This window comes from Phycodurus eques, chromosome 4 (genome assembly GCF_024500275.1).
Source record: "Phycodurus eques isolate BA_2022a chromosome 4, UOR_Pequ_1.1, whole genome shotgun sequence".
NCBI classification, from domain to species: Eukaryota; Metazoa; Chordata; class Actinopteri; order Syngnathiformes; family Syngnathidae; genus Phycodurus; species Phycodurus eques.
This window is the reverse complement of record NC_084528.1, coordinates 33260224-33272359: the sequence shown is the minus strand read 5'-3', so window position 1 is coordinate 33272359 and position 12136 is coordinate 33260224. Positions and strand designations below refer to the sequence as shown.

Sequence of the window (12136 nt, the reverse complement as noted above, 5' to 3'; positions counted from 1 at the left end):
CCGAGGCAGGAAGTGCGTCACATTGTTGCCAAAGGGAGATTTTTGGGCTCATTTAGACGAGCCAAACAACATCCGATCGTATCACGACTCGCTGCGTGAACGCGGTCAGCCGCGTGCCGCCGGCACGTAAGCGGACAAAAATGCCACAGTGCCAATGGAGTGTGACACGTTGCTGACTTGATATTCTTGAAGCCGAAATCCAGTCGAATTGAAGCGTTCAAATCATTTAGTTTGAGTATTTTGAGGATGGTGCGGCCACCGTGAACCAAGTTCTGGTGGCCCAGGCGGATCTACTACTGGCCCCGAAAAGTCATCATATAATTGGATAAGTACTGAAATTAGAGTGTGGTTTCTTGCATAAACCGGCTAATTTGACTTGGAACGGCACACTGCGGCAGCCTCCACAGCGAAAGCCATTTGTATAACAAATCTCGGTACGTATTTCTATTTCTATTCTGGCCGTGATGGAAGTTTGTAAACCTGACGTGCAAAAAATATGCGCAGTGCGAAAAATGGTTCGATCCATTTTGGCAGCTAAAACCCAAAATATTTGGTGTAAAAAGCAAGAATGTGTCGATTTCGTCGTATTTATTTCGGAACTTTGTACCGGCCCAGTCGGCGTGTTTGATGAAGTCAGCCTCAAGAAAAGCCCAAATCTGAAATAAGATCATTGATATACAAAGGATATATAGTGTACATGAACACACCCAAAATGATTCAAGACAAAGACGAACACTACCAAATTAAAATCAGCAACTTGAATTGGTAACACTGACAAACATACCCGATATTGCCAAAAGTATTTGCTCACCTGCCTTGATTCACATATGATTTGAAGCGATAGCCATATGGTTAATACGTTAATGGTTTATATGATGTTGGTCCCACCCTCTGCAGTTATAACAGCTTCAGCTCTTCTGGGAAGGCGTTCAGGAAATGGGAATTTATGGGAATTTTTGCTCACTTTTCCAGAAACGCATTTGTGAGGTCACACACTGATGTTGGACAAGAAGGCCTGGCTCACTCTCCACTCCAAATCAACCCAAAGGTTTTCTATGGGGTGGAAGGCAGAACTCTGTGCAGGCCAGTCCAGTTCATCCACACCAAATTCTCTCATCCGTGTCTTTATGGACCTTGCTCTGTGCACTGGTGCACAGATCTGCTGGAACAGGATGGGGAATCCGAAAACTGTTTGACTGTACAAAATATCTTGGTGTGCTGAAGCATTCAGATGTCCTGTATTTATATATTTTGGATAATTTCCAACTTTGTGGGAACGGTTTGGAGGTGGCTCCTTCCTGTTCTAACATGGCTTTGCACCAATGCACAAAGCAAGGTCCATAAAGACACGAATGACGGAATTTGGTGTGGATGAACTTGACTGGCCTTAACGGAGTCCTGACCTCGAGTCGATAGAAGACTTTTGGATGAATTAGAGCGGAGACTGCGAGCCAAGCTTTCTCGTCCAACATCAGTGTGTGACCTCACAAATGTGCTTCTGAAAAAATTGTCATAAACACACTGCTAAACCTTCCCTGAAGAGTTTAAGATGTGATAAACGGATCCACCTCCCACGCTCAAGGGCGGGTAGTGGGGGGGCGGGGGGTGGGGGTATGGGGATTGGTGCTGCGGGTCTGAAAGGGATGGCCCTCTTCGTGGGTGGTTGTCCGGCCTAATGCGCCCGACCTGCAGGAGCCATGCCTCTTAATCACTCACTTAGCACACACTCACACCATTCCCGGGAAATATTTTTCTCACTAAACACATCCGGCACATACACATCTCAAAGGGTTCCTGGGGTACTGGTATGGGATCGGGAGGGTGTCGGATCGGGTTTCAGAACGTCTGCTGTTTCCCGGTCCGTGCACCCTGCCCCTCCGCCCTGCCTGCCCCCCTGGATTTTAAATGCATCACACACACTCCCCATGTTTTGATGCACCACCTACCTCTGGGAGGCGGTGGGTTGTGGGTGGGGCGGAGTTTGGCTGTTAGGCAGTAGTGCCTGGCAGCCCTGCCCCCACCCCCTCGGCTCACTGACGTCTCCAGATTTTAATGCACCACACCACTCGGGGGGGCCCTGCGGCCCCCACTAGATGGCCGGATGTCGGGGCGCCTCAGTGGGGCCTCTCAGGTGGACCCCTGGGCCCGATCCCGCCCCTCGATTGATCGGGTGGGGTCCTCGGCCTCCGCGGTGCGGCCACAGCAATTACAGGACACTTCTGTAAGTCTTTGTACATGTAAAACGGTATCAATTCACTTGCATGTATCCGCAGGGACACACTCCTAGGACTCTTTCACTGGGTGTGGGGTCACGCACTTACTGCGACAAATAACTCATGAATTGCAGCCAAGATGGCGCCTACCAGTGTGGTCGCCTCGGTTACGCGCTCTCTAGTATTGTTTTTGTGTTTTTGGTTCGTCTTTGGAGACATTACACGACTCACTTACACAAGGGGAGACTTGCTAACCATCAAGGAGGCTACTCCGGACTTTCTTCCACCAATTTTCGCAAATCCGCTCAGTTTTTTTCCCCGAGTTACTTACCGGGGCGGCGTCCGCGGTTTTCGGCGCATGGAGGCGGAGGCGACGCCACAGAGGGAAGCGAGCCGGCATCCAGGTGAAACTCCGCAAGAGAGGATACAGATTGCCGTTCCCGTCGATCCACCTAGTGAATGTACGCTCACTACCGAAATAAATGGACGAGCTTCATCTCCTGTTAAAGACCAGTAAAGACTTCGACGTTCCGCCGCCATGTGCTTTACGGAGACCTGGCTCTGCGACGCTGTACCCGATGGCGCCGTCATGCTTTCCGGCTTCCGTCTTCACTGAGCAGACCGCGACATCGGGGAAAACAAAAGGCGGCGAGATATGCTTCTATATCAACTAAAAATGGTGTACGGACGTCACGGAGCTCAGCACACACTGGAGTCGTGGTTTTTGAACTGTAAGCCATTCTACTCGCCGCGTGAGTTCGCATCATTCATTCTGGCTGGCGTGCACATCCCGCCTCAAGCTAACACCAACGCAGCACTGCTAACGCTCGCCGAACAAGTCAACGAAATGGGGAAAAGAAACACCCGGACTCACCCCTCATTATTCTCGGGGACTTTAACAAAGCTAAACTCAACCACGAACGCCCTAAATACAAGCGGCACATCGACTGTCCTACCAGGGAAAATAAAATTTTGGACCACTGCTATACTACGCTAAATAACGCATACCGTGCCAAACTTCGTGCCGCCCTGGGCTCGTCTGATCACTGCTTAATTCACTTAATACCGACGTACAGGCAAGAACTTAAATGCGCGAAGCCTTCAGTGAAAACAGTGAAAAAGTGGACCAATGAAGCCAAGATGGAACTTCAAAGCTGCTTAGACGGCACAGACTGGAGTGTCTTTGAAAATTCAGCTGGCAGTCTGGACGAATAGACGGACACTGTCACATCCTATATCAGTTTCTGTGAAGAGGTTTGTGTGCCAACAAAGTCATTTCGCACATTCAACAACAACAACAAGCCGTGGTTCACTGCCAAACTTAAGCAGCTTCGCCAAGCTAAGGAGGACGCACATCAGAGCGTACTACTCGCTTGAAGTCTCGGCGCCCTTTGCACAATGGTCATTGCACCGGACTATTGCAATATTAGTCATTCGAACTGCTGTAAGTGCGAGAGGACTCTGCATTTTTTGCACAATTGTCAAAAAAAATAAATACATAAAATGTACCGGCATTCCCAGATAACTATTACCCCTTTATTGCTCAGTGACTGTTTTTTGTCAATGTCTTTCTGTCTCCAAAGTGTTCTCTGTCAATTGACCGTCTGTTGTCGTACTCGAGCGGCTCCAACTACCGGAGACAAATTCCTTGTGTGTTTTTTGGACATACTTGGCAAATAAAGATGATTCTGATTCTGATATGCAAATCGCTTGTGTATCCCCTCACTTATACTCTCGTCCTGTAGACTTTTATAATTCACATAATGAATGCCACCACACTTCAGTTGTACAGTCGGGTTCACGACCCTGGTCCTGCATGCTGCTTCTCCTGTCTTTGTCCTGTGCTATCACTACAGCCCCATGCAACACTCTTTGTCTTTGTTTCTCGCTCCCTTCGAGAAACTTTGTTCTGTTCGATTGATCAACTCTGAGTCTCAATAAAGCTCAATTATACTGTTTGATGTTCTGAGTAAATCAAACGGGCAGGAACTGGTGAACATTCATCACATTCTCGCAAATTGGCACTCTCGCAAGAGTGAAAAGAACTAAAAATGGCTGCTCAATTCTCCTAAATTGTTTTGGTACATTGAGGGGGATTAAGAACAATTTATCAGCTGTTAGACCTCAGTAATACATATTGAACAAACAAATCAATTATAATAACTAGACTTTACACCGATTCGGTATCGGCCGATATTTAGCATTTTATGCTGATCGGCTTTAATGTCATAATTCGCCGATGATCGGCTGCGCAAAAGACATTTACTCCGCGTCGCCATCGTGCACAGTATATTTTAATCCAAAAGCTAGTTTATTTTTCGCCTTGTCGCGCGTCTTGACGTAGTTTTGGAAATATCTGAAGGCCAATAAAGTTATTTAAAAATAAAAAACATGTCGGCGGTCTGATACAGACAACACGTAATGCGTGGATCAGACTACAAGACAAATTTGGTCTTTCACGATTACACTATGTCAGACTACTGCAGTAAAATCTTGTATTCCGATACCACCGCATCCGTCTTTTACGATCACTGGGCTTTATCCTGTCAACTCAAATGCGACCGGATACACTCGTTACCGTGGCGACAACAACAAGACTGGAGCGCGTCGACTTTGTATTATAAGGACAAAATGGGGAAAAACGTGTGTTGGTGGTCACCGGTGCTCAGGACAGGAGAGTTCGTTTAAGGCTTGCTTGATGTATGTTCACGTACTTCAAACATGATACGGCTCGCAAGCCGAGCAAGCTAGTGCTAGCACTAACGGTTGTGCGTAAACATGCTGGCGTTCTGTTGAATCATGCTCTAAAGTTTCGGGGTGTGTGTAGTCATTTAATTACAATAAAGTAATTCAACTACAGTAAGTTAGCACCCATTATTTCTGTCATGTTGTAATGTTGGTTTGACCTCACTGATTAGAATACATGACCAGACTAGAGCAGTGATTTCCAACCTTTATGGAGCGAAGGCACATATTTGACTACTGGAAAATCTCACGGCACACCAACAAACAAAAATGTCACAAGAAGTAGATGCACAGTAATTACTGTATATACTTCCTGCCATCTAACAGAAGACCATCCATTTGTTCTGTCTGTCACTATGTCACACTGGCATAAATAGAGGAACAAAGATACATTATTTATCCAGCCATTTTCTGAGCCGCTTCTCCTCACTGGGTCGTGGGCGTGCTGGAGCCTATCCCAGCTCTCATGGGGCAGGAGGCGGGGTACACCCTGAACTGGTTGCCAGCCAATCGCAGGGCACATAAAAACAAACAACCTTTCGCACTCACAGTCACACCTACGGGCAATTTAGAGTCTCCAATTGATGCATGTTTTTGGGATGTGGGAGGAAACCGGAGTGCCCGGAGAAAACCCACGCAGGCACGGGGAGAACATGCAAACTCCGCTCAGCCGGGGCCGGGGATTGAACCCGGGTCCTCAGAACTGTGAGGCTGACGCTCTAACCAGTCGGTCACCGTGCCGCCTACATTATTTATTGTAAATGAAATGTTTTTTTGAGCAGCTAAGTAAAATTTTTGAATTTCCCACGGCACACCTGAAGATTTCTCATGGTTATCGTTTTTTTAAACTCTGTGATCTGCCCCAAAAATCCTGATCGTGTGAAGCTTATAAATGTCCAAAAGGGCCATCGCACTCTAGCGCTCAGCTCAAGTGATTTTTTTATCCATCCATCCATTTTCTACCGCTTATCCGGGTCGGGTCGCGGGGGCAGTAGCTTTAGCAGGGACGCCCAGACTTCCCTCTCCCCAGCCACTTCATCCAGCTCTTCCAGGGGGATCCCGAGGCGTTCCCGGGCCAGCCGAAGGACGTAGTCTCTCCAGCGTGTCCTGGGTCGTCCCCGGGGTCTCCTCCCGGTGGGACGTGCCCGGAACACCTGACCAGGGAGGCGTCCGGGAGGCATCCGAATCAGATGCCCCAGGCACCTCATCTGGCTCCTCTCAATGCGGAGGATCAGCGGCTCTACTCTGAGATCCTCCCGGATGACCGAGCTTCTCACCCTATCTCTAAGGGAGAGCCCGGACACCCTGCGGAGGAAACTCATTTCGGCCGCTCGTATCCGGGATCTTGTTCTTTCGGTCACGACCCACAGTTCATGACATTTGGTGAGGGTAGGAACGAAGATCGACCGGTAAATCGAGAGCTTCGCCTTTCGGCTTAGCTCCTTCTTTACCACAACGGACCGATACAAAGTCCGCATCGCTGGAGACGCCGCACCGATCCGCCTGTTGATCTCCCGTTCCGTTCTTCCCTCACTCGTGAACAAGACCCCAAGATACTTGAACTCCTCCACTTGGGGAAGGATCTCACGAACGCCTTCTCCAAGTCCACAAAACACATGTAGACTGGTTGGGCGAACTCCCATGCACCCTCGAGGACCCTGCCGAGGGTGTAGAGCTGGTCCACTGTTCCACGGCCAGGACGAAAACCACACTGCGCCTCCTGAATCTGAGAATCAACTTCCCGACGGACCCTCCTCTCCAGCACCCCTGAATAGACCTTACCAGGGAGGCTGAGGAGTGTGATCACCCTGTATTTGGAACAGAGACTCCGGTCCCCCTTCTTAAAAGGGGACCACCACCCAATCCAGAGGCACTGTCCCCGATGTCCAGGCGATGTTGCAGAGGCGTGTCAACCGGGACAGCCCCACAACATCCAGAGCCTTGAGGAACTCCGGGAGAATCTCATCCACCCCCGGGGCCTTTCCGCCAAGGAGCTTTTTAACCACCTCGGTGACCTCAACCCCAGAGATAGGAGAGCCCACCTCAGAGAACCCAGGCTCTGCTCCCTCATGGGAAGGCGTGTCGGTGGAATTGAGGAGGTCTTCGAAGTATTCTCCCCACCGGCTCACGGCGTCCCGAGTCGAGGTCAGCAGCGCCCCATCCCCACTATACACAGTGTTGATGGTGCACTGCTTCCCCCTCCTGATACACCGGATGGTGGACCAGAATTTCCTCGAAGCAGTCCGGAAGTCTTTCTCCATGGCCTCACTGAACTCCTCCCATGCCCGGGTTTTTGCTTCAGCAACCACCAAAGCTGCATTCCGCTTGGCCAGCCGGTACCCTTCAGGTACCCATGGTCCACTCGGACTCGATGTCCCCCGCCTCGTGAGCAAAGTTCTGTCGGAGGCGGGAGTTGAAACTCCTTCTGACAGGGGATTCCGCCAGACGTTCCCAGCAGACCCTCACAATCCATTTGGGCCTGCCACGTCGGACCGGCATCTTCCCCGACCATCGGAGCCAACTCACCACCAGGTGGTGATCAGTTGACAGCTCCGCCCCTCTCTTCACCCAAGTGTCCAAGACATGTGGCCGCAAATTCCGATGACACGACCACAAAGTCGATCATCGAACTGGTACCAGAGCCCAAGCTGTGTGTGGAGGCGAGCCCGACCACATCTATTCGAAACTTCTCAACCTCACACACCAGCTCGGACTCCTTCCCTGCTAGAGAGGTGACATTCCACGTCCCCAGAGCCAGCTTCCGTAGCCGGGTATCGGATCGCCAAGGTCCCTGCCTTCGGCCACCGCCCAGCTCGCACTGCATCCGACCCCTATGGCCTCTGCCCGGGCAAGGGAAACCTCAATCCATGAATATTTTTCATCATAGGGGTCTTTTAGCCGTGCTTTGTCTGGTCCCTCAACTAGGACCTGTTTGCCATGGGTGACCCTACCAGGGGCGTAAAGCCCCAGAGAACTTGGCTCCTCGGATCATTGGGACCCTCCACCACGGTAAGGTGACGGCTTCCAGGAGGGGTCGTCCGAGCCCTCGCTGCGCAATTGTTCAATATGAATTATTGTTTTTAGATTTGACACGAGGGATTATTTTAAGAATGAATTGTTATTTTTGATCCTTCACAAATGCACCAAATGAAATTCTTCGACGAGCTTAGACAAACCAACAAAGCTGTCATAAAAATTTGTTATCTCAAGTAGCAGCTCACACAAAACCGCCAACGTGTCATCACTGCGTGTGCGCGTGCGCAAGGAGATCACAGTCAAATGTTATGCACACACGACACACGACAAGGCAGAGCAGAGGAAGGGACATCAACTCATCTTTGCTTGAGTGTGCACTTTGTGAGTTGGAGATGATGATGACTTTGATGTGGTGTGTGTGTGTGTATGTGTTGTCAGGTTTAACCACCGAAGGCTTGTACCGCGTCAGTGGCAATAAGACTGACCAGGACAACATCCAGAAGCAGTTTGACCAAGGTAAGACCCCGACCGGACCATCCGCCAACATCCCCCGGACTCACGGCCGCGGTGTCCTTGAGCGAGACACCGATACCCCGAAATGCTCCGCGGGCGCTTCGGCTGCCCCCTGCTCCAGTGTGTTCCGCTCACATGCGTATGTGTTCACTGTGACGGGTTAAATGCACAGAACAAATTTCGTCTGCATGCATGCATGTTCATGACAATGAAAGGTGATTCTTCTTCTTCAAGACACATGCGGTGTCAGTGTTGTATGTGAACGTGACACATTCCGACCTAAGACGTGTGTGTGTGTGTGTATGAGATTGTGTGACAGCTGTCCTCCTTTTGTCCTCGTCTTCCTCACTGGTCCTCTCCTGTGTGTCTTTGTCAAGCTTCACATTTGTCCCCTTCCTGTCAGCTGTTGAGAATATCAATAGTTTATATATATTTGAAAGCTAGACAAACAGACTAGTCGCCAGTCAGTGTCAGAGACATTGTTGAGCCTCGGCACATTTTTTAAATTTTTATTTTACCTGAAACGAATCTCCCTGGTGGGAAATGTTTGGTTTCCTGAAGGCCAACAGGTTGGTTGCGAACCTTCTGTCCTCTAGTGGAAGAGCACATCATTGTTGGATGATGGTACCCCTAGAAAAGATTGAAAATAATTTGACCCTAAGGAAATGTTCCATCAAGGAGCGGTGTGTCCGCAAATTAGCATATCTCTTCAAACTTATAATCAGTCAGTCGCTCTCTTTGAAGGCTGACAAGTCAACACTGTGCTGTTTGGTGGGTGACATGGTGTGTACCACACTAAACGTGGACCGGAGGAAACAAAGGAGAAAGTTGCCTCAGGAGATCTAGACAAGCACATTAAAACTAAAGGCTATAAGACCATCTCCAAGCAGCTTGATGTTACTGTGGCTACAGTTGCACATAGTATTCTGAAATTGAACATCCACGGAACTGGAGCCAACCTCCCTGGACGTGGCCGCAGGGGGAGAATTGAAGAGAAGGATATGAATGGTAACAAAAGAGCCCAGAACGACCTCCAAAGAAATTCAAGGCGAACCTCAAGGTCAAGGGGCATCAGTGTCAGATCGCCACATTTGTCTTCGTTTGAGCCAAAGTGGGCTTCATGGGAGACTACCGAGGAGGTCGCCACTGTTGAAAAGAAATCATCAAAAAGCCAGGCTGGAATTCGCAAAACTGCTTGTTAACAAGCCACAAAGCTTCAGGAAGGAATGTCCTATAGACAGATGAGACAAAACTGGAACTTTTTGACCTGCAAGGCTCATCAGCTCTATGTTCACAGATAAAAAATGAAGCCTACAAGCAAGAAAAGAACACTGTCCCTACTGTGAAAGGAGCATCTGTTATGTTCTGGGGCTCCTTTACTACATCTGGCACAGGGTGTCTTGAATCTGTGCAGGGTACAATGAACTCTCAAGACTATCAAGGTATTGGAGACAAATGAAAGGTAGGTCTCAGTCGCAGGGCACGGATCTTGCAACGGGATCACGAGCCAAAACACAGCTAAAAACAGGCAAACCTAGGACTATTCTGAAGCGGCCTTCGATTAGCCCTGATCGAAATCCCGTTGAACGTCCGCGGAAGGAGCTGAAACATGGCATCTGGAGAAAGCACCCTTCAAACCTGAGACAAGTGGAGCAGTTTGCTCTTGGAGAGCGGGCCAAAATAGCTGCTGACAGGTGCACAAGTCCAAAGTTACAAAAATCCTGTGATTGCAGCCTCAACAAAATATGAAGTTAAGGCTCCCATCATTTTTGTCCAGGCCTGTTTCATGACTTTGTTTTTTCAAATAATTCTCTTCAACCACAATTCAAAAGCAATGTATGATTTTTATTGGTTCATTTTCGTTCAGCAGATTCAAGTTATTTCTGCGCCCACTGTAGGATTTCTTTCATTGAGAGGCGTAGCAACAGTTTTGTCCATGTGTGTAAATAGATTAATGAAAAAGATACATTATATATAGTCAATAAGATGATTTAGTCCCCAAAATGTATCTTAGTTTGTTTTTCAGAGCAATCGATTGAAATTGGACGGTTTGGGAGTTGATCACTGGCCCCGCCCGCAAAATGCCTTTTTGATGGGTTTTGTGCGTTTGTGTGCGCTTTAGATCTGAGCGTGGACTTCGTGGCGCTGGACGTGGCCATCAACGCGGCGGCCGGAGCGCTGAAGGCGTTCTTCGCCGACCTGCCCGAGCCGCTCATCCCGTACAGCCTCCATCCCGAACTGGCGGAGGCCGCAAGTAAGAACTGGCTGGCGCTTCCGCAACTATTGACTCAGTCCAATATTACGAAGTCCTTGATTTTATTGGCAAAAATAAAATGAAAAAATATTCATTCATTTAACAATTCATTGTTTTGTTCAAAGTAAATATATATTTTTTATTGATTTATTGGAAATAACACAATTAAAATGGAACATGTATTTCATTTATTTTATCCCGTAATTGATGAATTGTTTTGTTGTCAATAATTAATAAAAAGAAAACAAACCCCCAAATCCCTTTACAATTTTATAATGCAGTTCACATTTTTTCTTTGATTATATAATAATAGTAATCATTTTTTTATTGCTCTATGGTAAATAATTTGTAACATTAACAATGTAGCACATAAATTACATTTACCATTTATTGTATTTATGTGTTTTATAAAGGTGTCAATTGATCAGTTTATATAATCGGATTAATCACACTTGAATTTTGATGAACCTCGATTAATCCCAGGTGCACATTTTGCGTTGGTTGCTGGTGTTTGAAAGATGTTTTGCTCGGCTGAAGAGAGAGTTCAGCGTCCCGCTACATGAATATGACTTTTATTTTTCTGGAAAGTGCCATCGGGGTGACCTTTGAAGCGAAATTTGTCGCCGAGCACACAGGTCGGCGTCACCGATCACTGACCTTACGGCGACCTGCGCCGCATTTCAGATCTCTTCAGAAGAAATTGTGTGATTCATCGGAGTTAATGCATGATTAATGCGCTAGTTGTTTTGTGATTAAGCAAAAGTTAACGCTTCAACTTTGACAGCCCTAATATTTTATTTATTGGTTCATTTATTTATGCTATATAATAACATGAAAAATATGAGTAAAATGTTGTGCGTATTTTATTAAATGATTGGGTAATTGACCAATTGTAAATAATACACAGATTCTGATGAAAATGACAATTTTACATATTCATTTCACGTTTTATTTAATTCATTGATTAAGAACAAAAATCTCTCTAGAAGGAATCATTTTCGAGTTTAGAGAAATGTGTTTGAGCGCCACGAAGTCGCGATCCAGGACGAGCTCGTCGCTTCCCCGGCTGCGAAGTACGTGAGCACCTTTCATCTTGTCGTGTGTGCGTGTGCGTGTGTGTGCGTGTGCGCCAGAAATGGTGGACTACGTGGAGCGTCTGCAGGTCCTCAAGGAAATCGTCAAGAAGTTTCCCCCGGTCAACTATCACGTCTTCAAATACATCATCACGCACCTCAACAGGTAACAACAAACTCAAACTAAATGGATTGCAGTTGCCTGCATGGATAGTTGAAATAGGTCTTGTAAATTTGACACACCACAGAGAACACAGCACAAGCGAACGTTATCGTCAATGTTACAGGAAGAAATACAAATCAGTCAGGCAGTTTGCAGCGTTGAGATAAAAAAGGAAATAGAATCACACAATTATCAAAAA

At 47.5% G+C, this 12136-nt stretch overlaps 1 protein-coding gene across 4 annotated transcripts in view; it reads left to right on the top strand.

The window, feature by feature from the left end:
* The window catches only part of arhgap5 (Rho GTPase activating protein 5), a 44582-nt gene that overhangs the window by 28921 nt on the left and 3525 nt on the right, over positions 1–12136 (top strand). For 3 of the 4 annotated variants that reach the window (XM_061675403.1, XM_061675406.1, XM_061675405.1), the window contains exons 4-6: positions 8373–8450; positions 10570–10701; positions 11835–11940. In XM_061675403.1, coding sequence (XP_061531387.1) covers positions 8373–8450; positions 10570–10701; positions 11835–11940 — 316 coding nt within the window. Of the gene's footprint in view, positions 1–8372; positions 8451–10569; positions 10702–11834; positions 11941–12136 lie in introns of those variants that run through there. The other variant, XR_009768484.1, reaches the window with a different exon arrangement.